This window comes from Temnothorax longispinosus, chromosome 4 (genome assembly GCF_030848805.1).
Source record: "Temnothorax longispinosus isolate EJ_2023e chromosome 4, Tlon_JGU_v1, whole genome shotgun sequence".
Taxonomy (NCBI): domain Eukaryota; kingdom Metazoa; phylum Arthropoda; class Insecta; order Hymenoptera; family Formicidae; genus Temnothorax; species Temnothorax longispinosus.
In genome coordinates this window covers 5591951-5611868 of record NC_092361.1, presented here as the reverse complement: position 1 = coordinate 5611868, position 19918 = coordinate 5591951, and the positions used below count along the sequence as shown (strand labels likewise).

General features: G+C 35.3%; 2 protein-coding genes across 2 annotated transcripts in view; one reads left to right on the top strand and one right to left on the bottom strand.

Moving 5' to 3' along the window:
* The window catches only part of LOC139811641 (putative fatty acyl-CoA reductase CG5065), a 64506-nt gene that overhangs the window by 37925 nt on the left and 6663 nt on the right, over positions 1-19918 (bottom strand). The window lies entirely within an intron of this gene.
* LOC139811649 (uncharacterized) lies at positions 7736-17955 on the top strand. The gene is made up of 4 exons (XM_071775973.1): positions 7736-8140; positions 8806-8922; positions 13779-13902; positions 14550-17955. The coding sequence occupies exons 1-4, from the start codon at positions 8046-8048 to the stop codon at positions 14592-14594; spliced, it is 381 nt and encodes a 126-aa protein (XP_071632074.1). The 5' UTR covers positions 7736-8045; the 3' UTR covers positions 14595-17955.

Genomic DNA, 19918 nt, shown 5'->3' with positions numbered 1-19918 from the left:
TATATATTCTGGAATTCCTGAACGAAAAAATGTTTGTCCTCCCGATTGTCTCTCCCGAGAAAAAATTTCGCTTCCTTTCGAAGAATCTCACATGCTCAACGAGCGTTCAGCATTATGTATATATATAATCACATATGACTATACGAACTAATTTTCCCTCTCCGCCAAACTCACTTCGTCACTTCCTCCGCTTCGTTCGATCGCCCCTCGCTGGGCTCGCGCAACAGTCTTATGCACGTCGAAACTTGTAGGCTTATACAAGTCGGAACTCGTTACAAACAAATTAGCGCTGTATATACAGCGCTGATACAACAAATTTGCCCTTTCGAGACTTTCGAGAACCCTTCGTGTTCAAATCAGAATTTTTTTAATACAAAAAAATTTTTTTTCTTGCATACATGACATTTCTTCGGAACGTACGAAAAATTTGCAGTGATTCCGGTACTTACAAATTTATTACATTACAATTCATATAATATGGATTACATAACTATTGCAATGTCTAGGGTTATTAGTCTATTAATCTAGCATTTAGCAATTAGAGAGTATGTATACAAATCTAAATATAAATTGCATATCTATATATTCTATAAATATTGGGAATAGGATCAAGTGCAATGTGTACTTAAAAGTTCAGGTCAAATCCAATAATCAAGTTTTATTTACTAAGATTCGTGTAATATTTATAAGAAATAATATCTAATACATTGTATTCGCGAAATAATCGGTCCCGAGTTAGTTTCAAATAAGTTGCTAATTTAAAGAATGTAATGCATAAAGATTTTAAGGAGGTTTGCTTATTAGTCGAAAGTTAACTTAGAATCTTAATCTTTTTATATAATTTAAATAAACACTTTACACAACTAATCCCAAAAGTTGAGCAATATTGACCGTATAGTTTTTTTGTAATATTATTCAGAAGTTGACCACTTTGAGCCTATCGTCTCATGAGAAACGGTCGCTTTGATTCGAGGTAAATGATCACTGATTTAGTACACACTTAGCCAACTTGGGACTTTGAAAAACTAGCATTTGATAGATGAAACATCAAGGATTGCATAAAAACTTTAAAAATAGGATTTTACCGTGTGGATTTAAAGCTTTATTGTCACAAAGTTTACTTTTACCTCGTGGTTCGAATTAGTAATGACAGACGTTGCCATTGGCAATCATCAATGTATTAATCATTTTAAGCCTTTAGTATTCTCTGACAATTGTTCATATAGGTTTTTATAAATTATTTGTGATTTTTCTTTTACTTTATAATGTTGGATAATAAGTATTTGACAATAATTCCCGAGTCATTGACGCTCTCATACTTCGGCATATATTTGTTAATATTCTATACACTAATAATTTACAAAGAATATAGCATATAACTAGCATCCACAATTCATTATACTAATATTGCATATAATTTGGGATTGCTCTAATGACATTATTATTCAATCGCATTTTTGACTTCAGAATAGTAGGCAAAAATCCTTAAGTAACTTTCATTCTATATTTTTAATGATATTTTTTTATATTTATTTCAACAGTTGATAATCTAATATTTTTGTAATTATATAAAAAAATAATATAATAAGATAAACGCGGAATAAAAAGTTATTAACAACATTATCACCAAAAAACGCGATTTTTTATATTTTTTCTCAAATATCTCGAAAACTAAGCAAGATAGGGTAACTAACTATACGTACCTTTTTTGTGGAGCGTAAAATTATCTACAATAATAATCTGAACAACATTAATCGTCAAATCAGTCGTTTAGCTTGCACGAGCCCTCAAACTCCGAGACTCGGATCCCAAAAGGCAAAAACCCTCGATTTCATCGTTTTTTTTTATGTTGTGCCAATAATTTTTTTCTGTCATTTAAAATGGAATTAAAAATCCTAAAAAAAATCACAGAGAGTTTAAAACTACGCCAACAGATTCAAATCTATTCGTATAAGGTACTTAATCTCATTGTTGATGATAAATATATAAGCACATAACGGTCTGATGTATCTAGATTTTTTCGCAGATTGTTAATTTATTTACGTAATTAATATTAAAGACCTAACATAAAGTAGCGCGCCGGCCAGAGACAGTTACACGTACGCGTGCCGAAGATACGACGATATGCAGATAAGACATGAAAACATCAACATTTTCGGATTCTTCGCGCTACGCCTACGTTCACCCTTCGAACGAGCCACCCGCTCCTGCCCGAGTGCCGGAACGATGTTTCACGTCTTTTATTAAGCGTTTCTACGAATTCCGGCCGCATAAGGTACGGCTGATTTTCGGTACCGCGGTCGCCGCAGCTATTTGAAGGATTCCCGTTTTCCAAACAATTTCAAACATCGTGCAAATTTTTGGCTACCGAAATATCAGGGGAATGCGTCGTTACAATTCCGATCGAGCTTATGACGATATACGTGACTAAACGCGCATGCGATGTACGTGCGCAAACAGACGATATATACGCAATATCGCATAAAAGTGTCAAAGTGAAGTGCCGCGAGAGGAGGATAAAAAAGTTTTAACAGTATCTCATATTGTATAATTAATGTTTTTCTCTAAGCTTATCTCGAGGACAGACGGCAATAAATAAAAAAATCAGATAAAAGCTTCTATAATACAATTAATTGAAGTATATCTGTTCGTAATTTCGTCATGCAGGGTGGAGCATCCAGATTTTGTAAAAATAAACGGAAGACACTTGTTATATATAAAAAAAAAAAAGAAAACACGTTGCGTCATACCTCCTCTCTGATATTAAAAGACTCTGGTTTAAAATGCTTGTCAGTAGCTATATTACTATACATTTGCAGCGGTGATAATCTAGGTCATAGAGCTAGTATTATCTCTCGTCTGCATTATCTCGTAGATGTTTACGAGAATTTGGGCAAAGTGCAAGTACGCATCGCAGGTGGCGGCTGCGTGATTCCTTCCCGTTTCATCGGCATTGAAAATAAACTACTTATATACTTATTGCGACGCGCGAGAAGCGGCGAGAGCTGGATAAGCTTAACGCGAGACGATACGAGAGAAGAGATTTGAATTTGTACGACAGCCCTTTGCAGTGTCAATGACATTTTGAACAGTTGTAATAAATAATTCACGAGTTCTATTTATGGAACATATATATTCACGGAAAAAAAGAATTTGCTACTAAAGCAAATCTATTTGTTAAATATGGGATAACAAACATTTTTTGAGCTAATTAAGTTAATTAATTTTGATATTAATTAGCTCTTGCAGCAAAAAATGTTAGTTATCCCATATTTAACAAATAGATTTGCTTTAGTAGCAAATTTTTTTTTCCGTATTCTCTCTCTCTCTCTCTCTATTTCCTTCTCTCCCTCTTTCTTTTTTTATTAAGAAATCAGTTAATTCCTTTTTCTTCCTTTCAGTTCTTTTTCTTTTAATTGAATCTTTGATAGAAGAATAATTTCCAGATTACTCGACGTTGTTGTTTTCATTAAAAGATAAGTACCTTGTTTTGTTAAACAACTTGTTTCAACATAATTTATTATAAAGAGTCTTTTAAGTAAGTAAAATTGTCCTTGCAAGAAAAAATTAGAAAAGATATATGAGTCCGACAAATTTCTTGGCTTAAACTGGTCCATATCAGAACATTATAAAAGTATATTAGAGAGAGAGAGATACAAGACTTTTACTCATGCTATATCCGTTACTATAGCGGCACCTTTCCAAAGATAAAGAATACATTTTAACATTTTTACTGTTAAGCTGATTTCGGCATCAAACTTAATAAATCTAGCGTGTTATTTTGATACTTTATTTTATGGTTTTTTTTACGCATGCAGATATATGCAGAAGGGTCGCGACGCTCCGAATCGAGTAATACGACTAAGAAAATTGTTTTCTTTTTAACGTCTTAACTTAATAAAATCGATCTTAATCGGGTAAATAAATAATAAAACCGTACATTGTACTCATTTACAAAATGAGCGTCAAGATTTTTGCGGAAATTTACACGTCACCTAGACATAGTAGTCAGTGTTAAAAACGTCATAGTTAAAAGCTTGCAAAGTCCGATACTAGAATCTTTCCTAGAATGGATAAGTATATCGAAAATGCTTTATGAGATTAATGGACAGAACCTGTCGAACCTTGCAGCTGGGAAATTTCGTGGGTTTCCCCGAGAATCGCGATTTTAAATATCTCTTGGGTAACTGACGGAACGATGATGTAGGCAACTTCTGATATATTATCAAAGTGTCGCCGCGAAACATTTGGCGGCTCTTATTTTCAGTGCAAAGTATATACCACGTTATGCGATAAGCGGTCGTCAGCGCGCTTAATGAGTATCATTTTTTGCGTCAATCGCTGGTATTTGCGATTTAAACGCGATAAATTGATAAGGGATTAACGCAACTGACCGACGAATTCGGGAAGCGAAATAATTGGATGTTCTATAATTATCATAGCAGCGTTTCGTCGCAAAATAATACGGAATTTCAAGTAAATCTGCACAGAGTGTGATTCTTTGTACGAAATAGCTTAACGACGCACTTAAAATTTAATCGATAATATATAAATTTAAACGGATTCATGAATTACGTTCCTACTTTGCTTCTAATTATTATTACGTATATGTATGTTCTACAGTTTCTATTCTCCGCTAAAGTTATACACTGTTAAATATTATTCAAAGGATAAAATTTTAACCAATATCTTGAGAAATAACATTTTGTTATTTTAAACTTTATGCATGTCAAAATTTATTATTTTATAACACAGAACAGTACACGGTAAAAAATATTTTGTATTTTAGTGGATTTCCATCCGTGTAGAATTTTTAACATACACTGCGGTGTTAATGCAACATATTGTCATTGTATTATTTTGACTTTTCTGCGTTAACACTCAACGTTTCTAAGAGTTAAAATAATACAATTTATATGTAAATGCACGAATTCTTAGTGACATATATTATATGTTAAAATAAATACCTAAGTTGTGTTTCCTCTCTATAAGAGTTATCATCTGTCGACATTTTCTTTGTTATATATTATAAAAAAATATCGCTTCTATTTTTTGCAAGAAAGAGAGAAGAGAGAATAACATTTAATGTAAAAATAACATTTTGTTTTAAAATTAACATTATAAATATGTTAATTTAACATAAACTTTGCTTTCAGATAGCGTTCATGTATTACAATTTTGTGTTCATTTTTCACACATTACTTGTGTTATTTATTTATATATTTGCCTTTTGTTAAGTTAACATAAAAATTAGAGTTGATAAATTGAGACATGTAAAATGTGTTAAATTTAACACAAAATTTTTTTATTGTGAGTAGATATTATTTTAACTTCATTGATTTACTTGAAAGAAATGGTTAAAAATGATTCAAATTGAGTAGGTATAGTATTTTACACTACAAATTTAACAGTGTACAATTAAAGTTATACGCGTTTATTTCGCGCGTGTTTCTTTTCTCTTCTAATTGCATAATATCTTTGCAGGGGTCTTCCACACGATCTTACGAACTATGACGTCACGCGTTAAGTCAATTCATTTTTATGCTTTGTAACGCTTTGCGCAATTTATAACGATCAAATGTAATATCGTCTATATCGTCTAGATAGCCGGTAATCTCGCGATATGAGAATATGCAATATTAGTGTAGCGGATTGAAAATAGAGCGACAGTCATCGAGAGTAGCCCCAAACTAATGATAACCGCGCGCCTGCAAATAGATCTTAGGAGATTACGAATGAAACTGTCATAAAAACAGTCTGTCATTTTTCCCAGTATCGACGAGGTATTTCCCTCTCGTATGTAGTTTACCTTTACGTCAGCGGGAATACTTAAGGCACGTTAGAGTGCGGCGAAACGTTTAGACTTACCTTCTCATAGCATTCTCGAAGCTATACGCCGTGAGACTTTACGATGATCCTCGGAAAAGTGAATGTGTAATCGTGCGCTCTTCCAATTTGAATTTTGACGGTGGCGAGTGCCGCAAAATTTATCCGCGGTAACAGTAGCAGTAAAACATCTATGTCCATCACAGCTGCGCGTTCGCGCGGCGGATTGAAAATCCATTTCGCGAACGCTATATGACTTCTGATTAAACATTAATTTTATTTTAATGTCAGCTAGAATTTCTGCAAAAACAGGCTCGTCAATCATAAAATTCTTTATTTTTAATTAAATTATTTATGAATTATTAGTATGATTATGTATGAAGAGTTTTTTCCAAGTTTCATTTTTTATTCTACTTTATATATTGTCGAAAAAAAACGGGTTTTTTTTCGAACAATCCGTTCATCTGGTGAACTTGTTGCTACCTTCGACTGTCTTTTGTATTGTTGCATTTAGTACCTGTAGTATACTGCTTTTTATATAATATATTAAAAGAAAAAAAAAACAAATAAATTTTTTAACATTACATTTTTCGACCTGACATCTTGTTCAATGATTTTTAATGACTATTACTATTAATGTTTATTGTTTAAACAACATGCTAAAATAAATTAAACAAAAGAAGCATTCCTTTGTTAATTTTACAATCCTTTACATGATCTTTCCGTTTTTTTTTTCCGAAAAGCAGTATATTTTACATAGTAAGGGGAATTAATAACAATAATTCCTGAGAGATAAAGTAGAGAATGGACGGACAATTTCGTATAAACAATGCGCTGTGAATGATAGCAATGATACATTCGCGTTAATTTTATTACGTTTTTGTTTGTTCGTATTTGTTTCAATAAAATTCTAACTATAATAACAACAAGAATGTAATAAGTGATAATAATATAATCATTTATTAAGTAAAAGTCGATTGGAAGAACTAATGATGATTCTTTAAATCGGATATTCGCCTCTTCTCTTCCCCCGTTATTGAAAAACATTAACAATTTCTCGTACTATTGTTGCCTTTTTTTTTGCGAGGTAGCCTCATCGCTTTTATTAATCTCCCGTTACTCATGTGTCGCGAAGAAAATATTATATTTATCGAGAAAAACGGAGAGACGATCGTCTCTCCCGCCTCTTGTACGAAGCCAAAACGGATACTGGGAAGCAGAACCTTTGTCCTCCTGGAGTCTCGGCGACGTGGGTGCTTGATGCAGGGAGGACGCAGAATCGCGTATCTAATATATATTACACAAAGAAAGTAATTAAAGTTTTTAAGTACGCGCTATCGTAATTAGTTTCAAAGTATACTCGAGATATTGCCTCAAGTTGAGTAATCACGAGTCTGGCAAATTTTACGAACGCAAAGAGAGACACAAAGATTAGTACAAACCGGAAAAAATCGTCTTAGGGCGATATCAAGTATATGAGACGTATCTCGTGCGACTTGGTCGCGCATTAAGATAATATCGTCGCGACGTTGTTGTTCGATTATTTAATTTTAAATTATTGAATTATCGAATATTCAAAAAACATACGTCACTTTACCATTCGATTTTACGATCAAGCGAAGAAAGAACGTGCTGAGTGTGCGATAGCATGTAACTTTATGGCTTATGTGTCGCGTGATATATTCAAAAATGACACGTATCCCCCGCAGTGGGGTGGGGCGAAGAGGGAGATGATCGCACACGGTTCGCGCACACGAGAGAAAGGGAGAGAAGGTAGATCCCCGAGTTTAGGAGAAGAGAACCGTGGGTATATGTGTATATTTTGCGTAAAAAGCGAGGGTGGATCCGACGGTGATGAAGTGGGGGACAGTCTTCGTCGTGGCGACAGCGTGGGGATAGGGAGGGCGGTAACGCGGGTATATATGCTCGATGCGGCCGAGACTAGCTACAGTTCAACAAGAAGCAAAATCGACGTAAGAGGAAGGATCGGGATACGACGCGCGATCATATCGAACTCGGAAGTCGATATCATCAGTGAAAGAGACTTATCAGTCAAAGAAATCCCCGCGAAAGATAGGGGGGGAGGAGAGAAGAGGCAACAAGTGTGTGACAGAATTCGGTGTCGGAATCGGTTGTAGACTCTTGTGGCACAATTAGCGATTGACTCGTTGACCGATTCCTGTTCGTTTAACGCAAATTTGTCTGTGGTGCGCGCGAAGATGAATCTGTCAGTCGGCACGCCGATTCTGTGCGTCCTGCTCGCGGTCCTGCTGTCGGAAACGGTGCACGCCAGGCCGGCCGATTGGCTACTGAGGTACGGCTACTGAAGAGAATCTAATTTAGATCGAGGACTTAAGGAGGGAATCTTGTCGTGAGGCAATCCGTGAAATTATTGCGACACTCCCGCTTTCTCCCGATCGACGAGGTCCAAATTCAACTTCGTCGATTCAACTTCGGCTTTAACGTCACCAATTATTGTCAATCGATATCGTATCAATTCTAGTGTAAAATTGGATTCATTCGAAACAAGACGAATTTAGTCGAGTAACTTGAGTCAAAATCCCGCGCGATCGAATGTTCGATTAATTTAGTGCGGAGATATTGAACAATGCGGAAGATAATGTGCGATGTAATATAGCTCCGAATCCAACGATCTCGATTTCCACACGCGGACGAAGTGACCGACTTCCTCTTTAAAACCCTCGCATGCGACGATAACATGTTTACTGAACATATAGCTGAAGCTTTGGCGCACGGCTCTATCTGTGTCGCGTACGTTCGCAAGATTAGCGCGGCTATTGAGAGAGGCGCAACGGATATATCTCTTTTTTCTCCCGAGATTAAAACTGGTCGCGGTTGTTGGCGACTACACGAGAATCGGGATTTTCGTCAAATAATCGGAAAAAAGTCCATCACGCGCGCCATCCCTAGAACTGTCCCTAACGAGAATAGTTTTAGTAACATGTCGATTTGTTGCAGTCGGCAGAAGCGCCTTTCCGATCAAAGACTCGCTGAACTCGAGACACTTTTAGCGCTGCAAAATGTGAAGGGCGTAGTGGTTCCCGTAGGATTCGGAAAAGTAAACCCAGCTATGATGTAAGTTCACTTTCTAGTCTGTTTCGAACAATAATGATCTAATTAATTAATCTTTATATGTATCGTTCGTTTTATTAATTTTTCAAATGCATTCCTAAATGCTTACTCTTAAATGTATTTAAAGAGGACAAAAATATGCTACCTACGCCGTTAAATATTAAAGGGCAAAATTTAAATCAATACCTTAAGTTAATTAACATTTTTAATTACCTATGTGTGTAAAAATTTATTATTTTAATATAGAACAGTATAATTTTAACTCCATTGTTTTAGTTAAATTAACGACATATTGAGTAGGTGCGGTTAAATATAATTTATTGTTATATACTAAAAATTTAACAGTATCTATATAATTCTAGAATTAAAATTATATCCGCGTTCGCTGAAATTCGCCAAATTTAATTACTGCGCCATTGTAACGCAGACAAGATTAAATGATAATCGCGAGGAAATTAGTCGTATTACGATAAGAATTGTATCATTCATTCTATCAATTTTTCAAGTATGTCTCTAAGCACATGTGGAACTTTTTCTTAATCGCTTACATGTGGAATTTTTTCTTAAGCGCAATAAGACAAAAAGTCCTAAGATTAAAATCGTCCATCCGCTGAAATTTGTCAAACTTAATCACTGCGCTGTCGTAACGCCGACAAGATAAACGGTAATCACGAGGAAATTAGTCGTATAATGATAAACATTATAAATTTAAAAAAAGGCAAATGATGTTATTAATAGTTTTAAGATTAAAATCTTCCACTCGCTGAAATTCGTCAAATTTAACTCTTATAAATGCCCAGCTTTACATATATGCAAAAGCGACTTTTTAATCTATACACTCTCTGTCCACTCTCCCCTTATGAAGTTCGAATTGAAAACGCGGCTTTGCTCTTACATCATCATAAAAATAGTCCAAAAAAAATTCAAGTGGTTCAAAGGGTTGAAATTAGTAAAGAATAATTTTTTAAATATTTTTTAAAGCATTTCTTAAGCAGTTATTATTTAAAAAGGAATAAGAATGCTACGAATTGCGCATTTAACGATTAATTAATGCGCTATCACTAGTAACGCAGACAAGATTAAACGGTAACCACGAAGAAATTAGTCATATTACGATAAAAATTATGTAAGAGAATTGGCTTCTTCGACATATTATATTGGCGTCTCCGACTTATTGTATAATTAATTTAATTTATTAATTTTTTAAATATATTTTTAAGCGCTTTCTAATTGCTTACACGCGGTACTTCTTGTAATTGTAATTAAAAAAGGACCAAAAATCCAGGAATAAGATCATCCGTTCTCAGATTTGCCGACTTTTGTCACGTGTGCCATCACGAGTAACACAAATTAAATCACGAGGAAATTAGTCATATCACGATAAGTGTGATACCGTCCCCTCTTCATTCTGGAAATCCTTTTCTCAAGTATATTGCTGCTAGATACGACCGGTGGGAAGAGTACTCTTGATATTAAAATTCTTACTAAATCACAATAGTTGCATTCAATCTTTCTTTATCGCCGGTGATTCGAATTTTTAATAAACAATAGATAAAACATTCAACATCGCTAAAATGCCATTAGAGATTTCATCGGTCGCAGTTGCACTTGTTGCTTCTTCCTCGAACCTTCAAATAGCTTGTATACTATACGTCAGCTAGAGAACTGCATAAAAAAGGGATTAAATAAGAAAAGAAAAAGCTATAACGATGTAAGAAGTGATTTGCCCGCAACCTGAAAAATTAATGCATGGAAAAAACAAGAGCTTTAAATATTCAATTTTCTTAGAGAAATATTTCAAGTTGTGGAGAAGTGACACGACGGTACGAAGAGAAAAGTTTTTGGCTGGTAGTTTAGCAATAATCCCGTCCTCATCTTGTGACATCGATAGCGCGCGCGCTATCGATTTTAGCAAAAAAAAATTGAAAAGAGACAATGAATACGCCTACAAATTGTAATGCAACGACGCCCGCTGAATAACATAATTGCATCGGAACAGCCGAAGAAAGAGAACGAGAATGGAGAGAAGGAGAATAAGAAGTAGACGCGCGGCCCGTGACAAACGAAGACGGAAGAAGGCAACGACGGCAAATGGAACCTCTAACTGGGTTACTTCTTGTTGAATGTCTCGTGAATAAATTTCTATCCGGACGTTGTTCCCGCTCGTCGTTCTGTAAAAAGAAGCCCCTGTGAGCGCATCGCGATATCGTCACCGCTCCCGTCTCGTTATACCGCGCGTAAATTAATTGACGATCATTTATGACGATGTCAACGACGTGTCCAACGTCGTAATTAACACGGGACATGAATATCGTCGAGCGGCCGCGCTGTGTATACACCCCCGATGATTGACAAGCCGGCGCTCGAAACCTGACTTCTTTCTTCGCACCTCATCCCATTATTGCGTAATCGCACATGTAACGGCTGAAATATTCGAGAATAGCGGAATGCTAAATAATGTATGCAAATTAAATTAAATAGTTCAAGGCTGCCCTGATAGAAATATTTTACTGAAATTCTTTCTCACTTGACTACCTTATTTCATTATTATTCCATAAGTTTCATGATACCTAACATAAAATAAATTTGTTATTACTTTTCAATAGTATATATAACTTAACTTTTCTTATATTTCATAGTATTACATTACATTTCATAAGGAAAATTATTATTTATTTTGAAATATATTTAGTAATTTTTCAATAATTTTCATTTCATTTTTCATCGATTTCATATAGAATAACAATGAAATAGGATCAATTGAGAGAGAATTTTAATGAAATTTTATTATATTTTTAGTAAAATATTTCCATCAGGGATGTGCCGTGAAAATTGGATGAAAAATGAAATATAAAATTCGTGTAATAAAACATATTTAGACTGTGATTCGTCCCGAACGATCGGCATGGCAGACTGCGAGTACGATACCCGAATTGATAGAAAATTTAAAAATATCTCGATCCACACGAGCGCGATATTATACGGTCTTCTCGTTAATAGTCGCCCATTATTCAGCGAGGCCTCTTTCCCGCGTATCTCAGCGACGATGTTATCGGTATGGGGCAATTAATTGAGCCTCGATAAACAAATTATGCTACGACAGATATTGCCGCTGCTTGTTGGCAGCCGCGTAATTTACGCGTCCTCGCGCGTAACACACCCGTTCGCCGGCGATAAAACTCGTCAAATATTATATATTACTTGGCAGATCTTCGGCGATTGCATGACTATTGCATGACGATTGCATGACTATTGCGTCGGCTGGCGTTATCGCTTCTTCTCCTTTCGGCACACGAACTCAGCGTGATCGCGCGAATTTATCCGGAACGTAGCCGTTTCTATAAAGAGGACAGAGACTCAACATTGACGGAAATTCAAACGACTTTGTATTATTAAAGCGCATAAAAATATTTACATTATTTGTCAAAAATTAATAATAATATTAAATTTATTGAAGCGCAAGAGATAAGAAATGTTTTACATCAACCAAATCTTTTGTTAATTCGATAACAGTATTAATGGAAACAAATAACGTTTTATTGAATATGACGTACTTGTTTCGTTAATATCGTTGTTGAATTAACGAGATTATTTCCAATTGGAATGTGCTGTCAGCTCTAATGCTGTTAACTCATTAAGTCCTGGAAGACCTTTACGCTTTTCCGCTTTAAATTTTTGCTAGAAACCCCTGCCTTTTTACTGGCAAATATTTAACTAATACAGGGTGTCCCACGGAAAGTTGTTGAAATTAATTAGCTCTTATTCTGTAACGCATACGAGAAAAACAAAATTGCGTTTAACAGAAGACGTTTAGTTTTATTTATATTTTAGTTATATTTATTTATTAACTAATATATTTTATTATTGACTATTATTTGATTGCGCATTAATTACCACGCGTGGCTCCGATTGCCTCTCTCACTTCTCTTTATTTGATTTATTCAGGAGAGCCTATATTTCGTTTATTTTATTTATAGAGTATACTAATTTGTATAATGGAAAATTTTTACTGAATTTTATTTGATTTAGATTAAAAATGGATCAAATTGTTTTAAAAACAAAGCACTATATGAATATAAACAAATAAATTTTTCTAATCTTTTCAGAGTGTTTTTGTTTGCCACTCTATGCGTTTTCTACTTAGTACGAAATGCTCTATACACATTAACGTACACTTTTCCTCTAGAAAAGAAGCCCTAAATAAGATAAATTTTTTCTTTTGTCTTGAAGTCACTTATTTTTCGACACACGTTCTTATTTTCGAAAAAGGTTTGAATAAAACAGAATAAAACTGCGAAGTTCCAAGTATAAGACACAATCTACCTAAGTCGTGGAGGGAAAAGAGACGAATTTAATTTTATTGTCAGCAACTTCCCGTGGGACACTCTGTAAAATAATTTCGTCTACCTTTTTGAGTAAAATGTTTTGTTATATAGATCACTCAAATAATAATTATATCGATTTATTCTACTCTGAAAAGAAGACAGACAAAATTATTTATTAGTTGAATATTTATCAGTAAATGGACAGGGTTACTTATTTTTTTAAATTCCATTTACAATCTTTATATCTTTCTCTTTCAAATATCACACCCCATCGCCGACTATATTTTCGCAAAGAGCAACTCTTTTTTTATCTCTAAATACCAATTGCAATCTAAAAATTTCCTATTAGAATCCGAACTACAAAAGATTTAAAACAGGAAAGCGCGTATCTCTTAGGACTTAATGGGTTAATGGTTAATGCAACATTATTTCTTTTCTGCGTATAAAACAAATTATAAAATAAATCATGATCAATTGACAATCCGTATTAAATAGATTGATTTTTTCACACGCGTTTTACTATTGTGTTTGCAGAGGCCGTAAACGGAGATCCATCTCGGAAGACAATTTTCGAAAATTGCATCATCTTTTGCTGCTCATTGCTCAAGAAGCGGAATCAAATGCGGACCAATCCGATCAGATTCGTCCTTTACCGTGGGTAAGTACCGAATAATATCGTCGAGATCGATACGCGCATAATATATAATTTGCTTATCGCGTCCTTGCTTCGCACAAATGTCGCAGTTACCAAGTTTCACGCGATAATAAACACATAGGACACATTATCGGACACTCTTCCTACATTCGCTCCATTTTCGGGAACGCGGTGGTTTCCTCCACGCTACGGTGAGGAACCGAGATCGTTTATCATGCGTGTGTTTGAGCGATAATTTCACGACGAAGAAAGATTGGCCGGACCAGCGCGCAGCGCGCAGCGGCGCGTGTCGCTGAAATCTAATGAACTGCAGAAGCGTATACCTAATTAGCGTGCTGCCCGGCACGAAAGTTTCCGAGACGCGACGTGTGACGCTTAGTTGGTTCCTGTTCTCCTCGGTTTATCTACTTTCTTTTTTCCTGTTAGTTCACGTCGGACGACAAGTAAACGTACGAAACGTACGAAACGCGACTACCACTTGCGTTTACATTTCGTAGGTGTACGTGCGAGATCTACTTAGATCTAACAAGCGAGAAAGGCTCGATGACGCTATATCGCGATAATACGTTTGCGAGAATCGCCTTCGTAATTGCGAATCTGTCGTCTCAAGAAGATCGGGACTAATTCCATTTTCCCTATTCTAATTACAGAAGGAGGATCCGCGGGAGGAACAAAGGGACTATCAGTTGATTTAATTCGGAGACTCGGTGTCGCTCGAGAACGAGGCGAAAGTCAGGAAAGAGAGACGGAAGAGAGACAACGGGGGAGGAACAATCGTGCGAGAAAGAGAGGGAGACAGGAAGGAGGAAGTAGAACAATTAACAAAGATACACACATATCCACACACACATATACACATATACATATGTGCACGCATATTTAATTTGATCTCTCAGCCATGATCCGTCGACAACGCACTACTACGGACTAGCCTCCGTCCGAGCTTCCAATTTCTTTATAAACTTTCGCCTTAACGGAATGCTGGAGTGACGGCCAAACTTCCTCGATGTCGATAATGTCAACATTTCTAATTTTGTTTTTCCTGTATCTGTCTTTGTCTAACTCTCCATGTGCTTTTGCATATATAAAAGCACATATAACTTTTTTTCTAGACTTTTATCTTAGTTCTAATTGCACGATATATTGTTCTTAAATGTTTTCCCTAAGGGTGCTGTAATCTCATTTTATATATATAAACTGTAGTATTTTTGTATTAAGAAAATATTGTCAGTGACAGCTCTATGTGCCGAAAATTTTAATTTTTTTTCGTTTTTAATGTAAACTCGACTGGCAGCACCCTTCGTTTTTGTACGTACTTTAATTCTGTAAAAAAGTACCTTTTTCAATTCCGTAAACCCAATTCAAAGTTTCGTGTGTACAAAAAAATGTCGGTAATTACTGGCCACTACAGCATCCCCTTAAGAAATAAGTAATTAACTATCGCGCGTAACGCGCGTAACGTGCGGAGGACCTGGACGGCAACAGCGGGAGATAACGAAAGCGTACGGGAAATTACCGTGCAAAGTGCTGCATCCTTAGGGGAGGAAAGCGGCACGATCGTGTCCAGACTGCGTTCTTTATTTAAGTATTCGAGACTTAACGAGAAAACAGTATTTTACATGTGAACGCCGTCTTAGTATTCGTGTGACATAATGTGACAATTCGCAAGATACGTTCTCGATAACGCGTCGGATGAATCTTCGCCTCCTCTCGCCGGCGAAATCTCGATTTTATTTAATTCTCGATTAATTGATTTCTTCAACTGTCGCCTTCATTATGCAAGGCGCTTGGATCTTCTCATATTCTCTAAAAGTCAAAGAGTGAAATATATCACTCACAACGAGTGAAATGCAAGTGTAACGAAAAGTGAAAATTGAGCCTGTGCACTTCGAATGATTCGCCACTTTTAGGAAAGAGTAAAATTGCACTCCATTTTAGTGAAAGGGCACTTTTTGCGAGTGCAGTAGATCAGTGTCCGTAGGAGTGAATTATGTCACTCCACAATTTTAAGTGAAAAATTTTACTCTGTTAAAGTCATTTATCAGCCAATCTTTAGTAAATCGTGATTCACTATAGCTTTAGAATGAGATCGTATCCGGTAGAGTAATGGCTCTAAAAATTTGAATTCCTGGATTTACTTAAATCAGAGTGACAACCCTTTCTTTTAGAGTGACTATCGCAATCCCTCTAAAGTGTCGTCTACAATGGCAGCAGGAGTAATGGATTAAGATTATAAAACGTCAGAGTAAGTTGGTTTTCCGATGTAATTGGGCGTAGAGTAAAGCCATAAGTGAAATGGTTGAGTAGAACGTAGGAAATGGGATTCAACCATTTCGCTTACGGCCTTACTCTATGCCCTTTTACACGAGAAAATCAACTTACTCTGACGTCTTATAATCTTAATCCACTACACTGAGAGAAATGTTTTGTTGAAACAACCAAAATTTTGTTACTGTAACAAAATTTTGGTTGTTTCAATAAAACTCAACAAAACATTTCTCTTAGTGTACTCTTGCTGCCATTATAGACAACGCTTAATATATTAGTGGCAAAACCACTCTATGATATTTAGAGATAAAGAAAGCGCAAGCTCATTCCGATCCGCTTTCGTTCGACCGCGTCGGATTCAGTCGATCGCTGCGTAACATGCAAAACGCTCAGATGGAAAATCTCGTGAGAAAGTGCAAAATCATTATAACCGGCTTTTCTCGATCGCGTCGGTTTCTTCCGCGCGAGAGACGCGCAATTACGACAAACGCACGGTCATTCGGCCTTGAAGAGGAACATTTGCAGTTTCACTTTTCTAAAACGTCGACGTCTTACGGTGTCATGAATCTCAAATGCCTCATAATGATTTTGCCGCTAATTGACTGAATCCAACGCGGAATCTTAGCGCGATGTAACCACGATCGATCGTGTTGTCTTTCGAATAGATTTCTCGATTTATTCCTCCTCCGAGGAATAAATTGAGAACAGCGCAATTGTGATGCGATTACGAACGACGTTCGTTAAGAGACTCTTGCGAATTTACCTTGGCGAGTTTTGAACTAAGGCGACTATTTTTTCGCAGACGATTTACGTCGAAATTACGCAAAAGATCAGGATTAATGTTAATCGTGGATTTTAAAGCCCTAAGCGTCGCGATGCGAGAGACATGTATTGCATTCCGGGCTCGGCCATGTACATTTATGTATTCTTATTTAGTTTCTTTTTTTGTTCTTTTTACAACGTTGATAGAATGATAGAGCGATAATTTACGTTAGACTAGAGGAACGTACATCTGTTATGGTTAAAGCCCGAAACGTGGTCAATCCTAGAATTGACTAACCAATTCTGCCAAACGGTCAAGCATCTTGGTCAAAGTTTTGTAGTAATTTGTTGATATGTGTGTATAAACAGTACACAAATAGGCGCGTGAGGGCCTGTGGCGGAGCCCCTTCCCCGCATAAAACTAATCAAACTTTCAGCCTGATACCTAACTGCTTTAATCAAGACGCTTGGTTATTCCTCAGGATTGACCAGTCATTCCGCAGAATTGACCACTCAATGCTAGAAATGCCCGCGTTTCGGGCTTTGACCATAAAATATCGATGGAATTCATCGCGATGGCGATGACGGTATCGAAAGATGGCCACAGAGTTTGACGCGATATCTGAGCTAATTCGAGCTCTAGGCGAATTTTATTTATTGTCTAAGTTTGATTTTTGGAGATTACGTTTAGATTATCGTTAGTATTAATTGGACTCGCTATATGCCCTGCGAGTCCGCGTTCCTTACTACTTATTGTCATTTGTAATGCCCACTGTTTTAGTTGTATACGTATTTATTTATTTATTTATTTATCTATTTATTTATTTATTTATTTATTTTGTTCATTAGACATGATGCACGTGACTACGCGTGAATTTTAGGACGTGATTCTCGACTCTTGTATCGAGCACCGACATTCATTATCTCTTTTCTCATTTACTAATCACGTCGTTGGATTTGAACAAAAACATGTATACGCGATTGTGAATGCAATAAAAGAATTTAATCGATTATTCATGCAATTTATTCTCGTTTTTCATTGCATATCCCGTCCGCTTTTGCAGGCAGCATCCCACGGACGAAGTGCTATTCGAACATTAATTGTCATTCTTCAGTTTTGAAAACATAATGAGAGAGAGAGAGAGAGAGAGAGAGAGAGAGAGAGAGAGGGACGTCGGATCGAAATACTTAATAAATTGTTAATTCTAGTTCTAGATAAATTTTTTTTATTTTGTATAGTTTGATGTTTGAATATTACTTTAATTATTGTTAGTATTAATTGGCCTTGTGCCCTGCAAGTCCACATTTTTTACCATTGATTATTTATTATTTATAATAATTATAATACCACATTTTTTACCATTGATTATCATTTATAATGTTATTTGTATTATTTTATTTGTGTACATATTTATTTATTTATGTATTTATTTATTCATTGAATATAAATGATTATGCGTTTAGGCGTGAATTTTGCAAATCAATTTTTTTCAAAAGATTCTCGTTGCCTCAAGCAACATTTACGTTTTATTCTAGAAACGAATTTTATTTATTTTATTAAGTAGTTTTATTTACTTTGTAATATTGATTTTTGCAGATGATTTAGAATTTTTATTAGACTCGCGTCCTTGTGAGTTCACATTCTTTCCCAGGTAGCAGAGTGACGTCAAATGACGTATTGATAACGTCTTAATGATGTCTCTAACGTTAATAAAACATCATTAAGACGTCTTTAAACGTTATCTTGCTACCTGATGGGTTACTACTTACTATTTATCATCATTTATTTACTTATTTATTAATTTATTATTAATATAAACTTTATTATTTATTGATATTAATATAAAATTTATTTATTTCTTAATATAATAGGATATAAACAATTATCCGGTTAGACGTAAATTTTGCAAATAAATTTTTTTCAAAAAATTTGTTGCGTCGAGCACCGATATTTACTTTTATTTTAGACAAATTTATTTATTTTGTAAGTTTGATTTTTTGAAATTATTTGATATTGTTATTATTATTGGACTTGCCCTGTGGCTTGCAGTCCGTGCACACGTTCCCTGACTACACTTATACTATTTATCATTTGTAGTGCCTATTATTTGTAATGTTTTACGTATTTATTTATTTATCTATTTATTTATTTATTTGTTTATTTATTTTTTTATTGAATATAAACGATTTTGCTTTTGGACGTGAATTTTACGAATTGATTGCTTTCACAAAGTTATCGCTGCATCGAGCATCGACAATTACGTTCCTTTTTTCATCTACTAATCACGTCGTCAGATTACCTTGAACAAAATTAAATGCGTATGCAATTGTAAATGCAATGAAAAGAATTAATCGATTATTTATGCAATTCTCGTTTTTTTCATTGCGTATCCCGTTCACTTTCGTAAGCAGCGTCTCGTGGACGAAGCGCCGTTATTACCGATTGCCATTCTTCAATTCTGAAGACGCGATACGAGAGAAACGTCGGATCGAAACGCTGCTGAAATTAAACCATCGAATTCGCGAAAAATTAGATTATAACTCCCTCTGCAAAGACACAACGGAATTATACCCTTTCTGTCGGTAAATATATACATACAGAATTTCTCTCTCTTGTGCTTATATTATATACGCAATCCTATGCGTTTATTACGTCGTCATTATTGTATTTTGTTTTTATAAATTTTTTAATGCGAAAACGATGAAGGCCTTGCTGAATATTACAATAAAAATCTGCATGATGCTCGAAATTAAAATATCTATCAAGGACAGAATAAATTCTTAAGGAGTGGTTAAACTATATTTTTAATGCGAGAAAATGTGCTTTGTATATACGACGATTTAATTCAAAATATTGACAAGATGCTATTGTTCAGTTCGCAAATACTTCGCGTGCTAATCAAGAATTACGAAATTTATTTAAAAAAAAAAAAAACAAGTCCTCTTTGTGTAACCTGTTGGGGAGGGACCGTCGGGCCAATTATACTTT

What these genes read in the sequence shown, in the direction of transcription:
- LOC139811649 (XM_071775973.1), top strand. Translation starts at nt 8,046, where the DNA reads ATGAATCTGTCAGTCGGCACGCCGATTCTGTGCGTCCTGCTCGCGGTC. An exon ending in AAAGTAAACCCAGCTATGAT is followed by an intron (nt 8,923 to 13,778) that starts GTAAGTTCACTT and finishes TTGTGTTTGCAG; the next exon opens with AGGCCGTAAACGGAGATCCA. An exon ending in AGATTCGTCCTTTACCGTGG is followed by an intron (nt 13,903 to 14,549) that starts GTAAGTACCGAA and finishes TTCTAATTACAG; the next exon opens with AAGGAGGATCCGCGGGAGGA.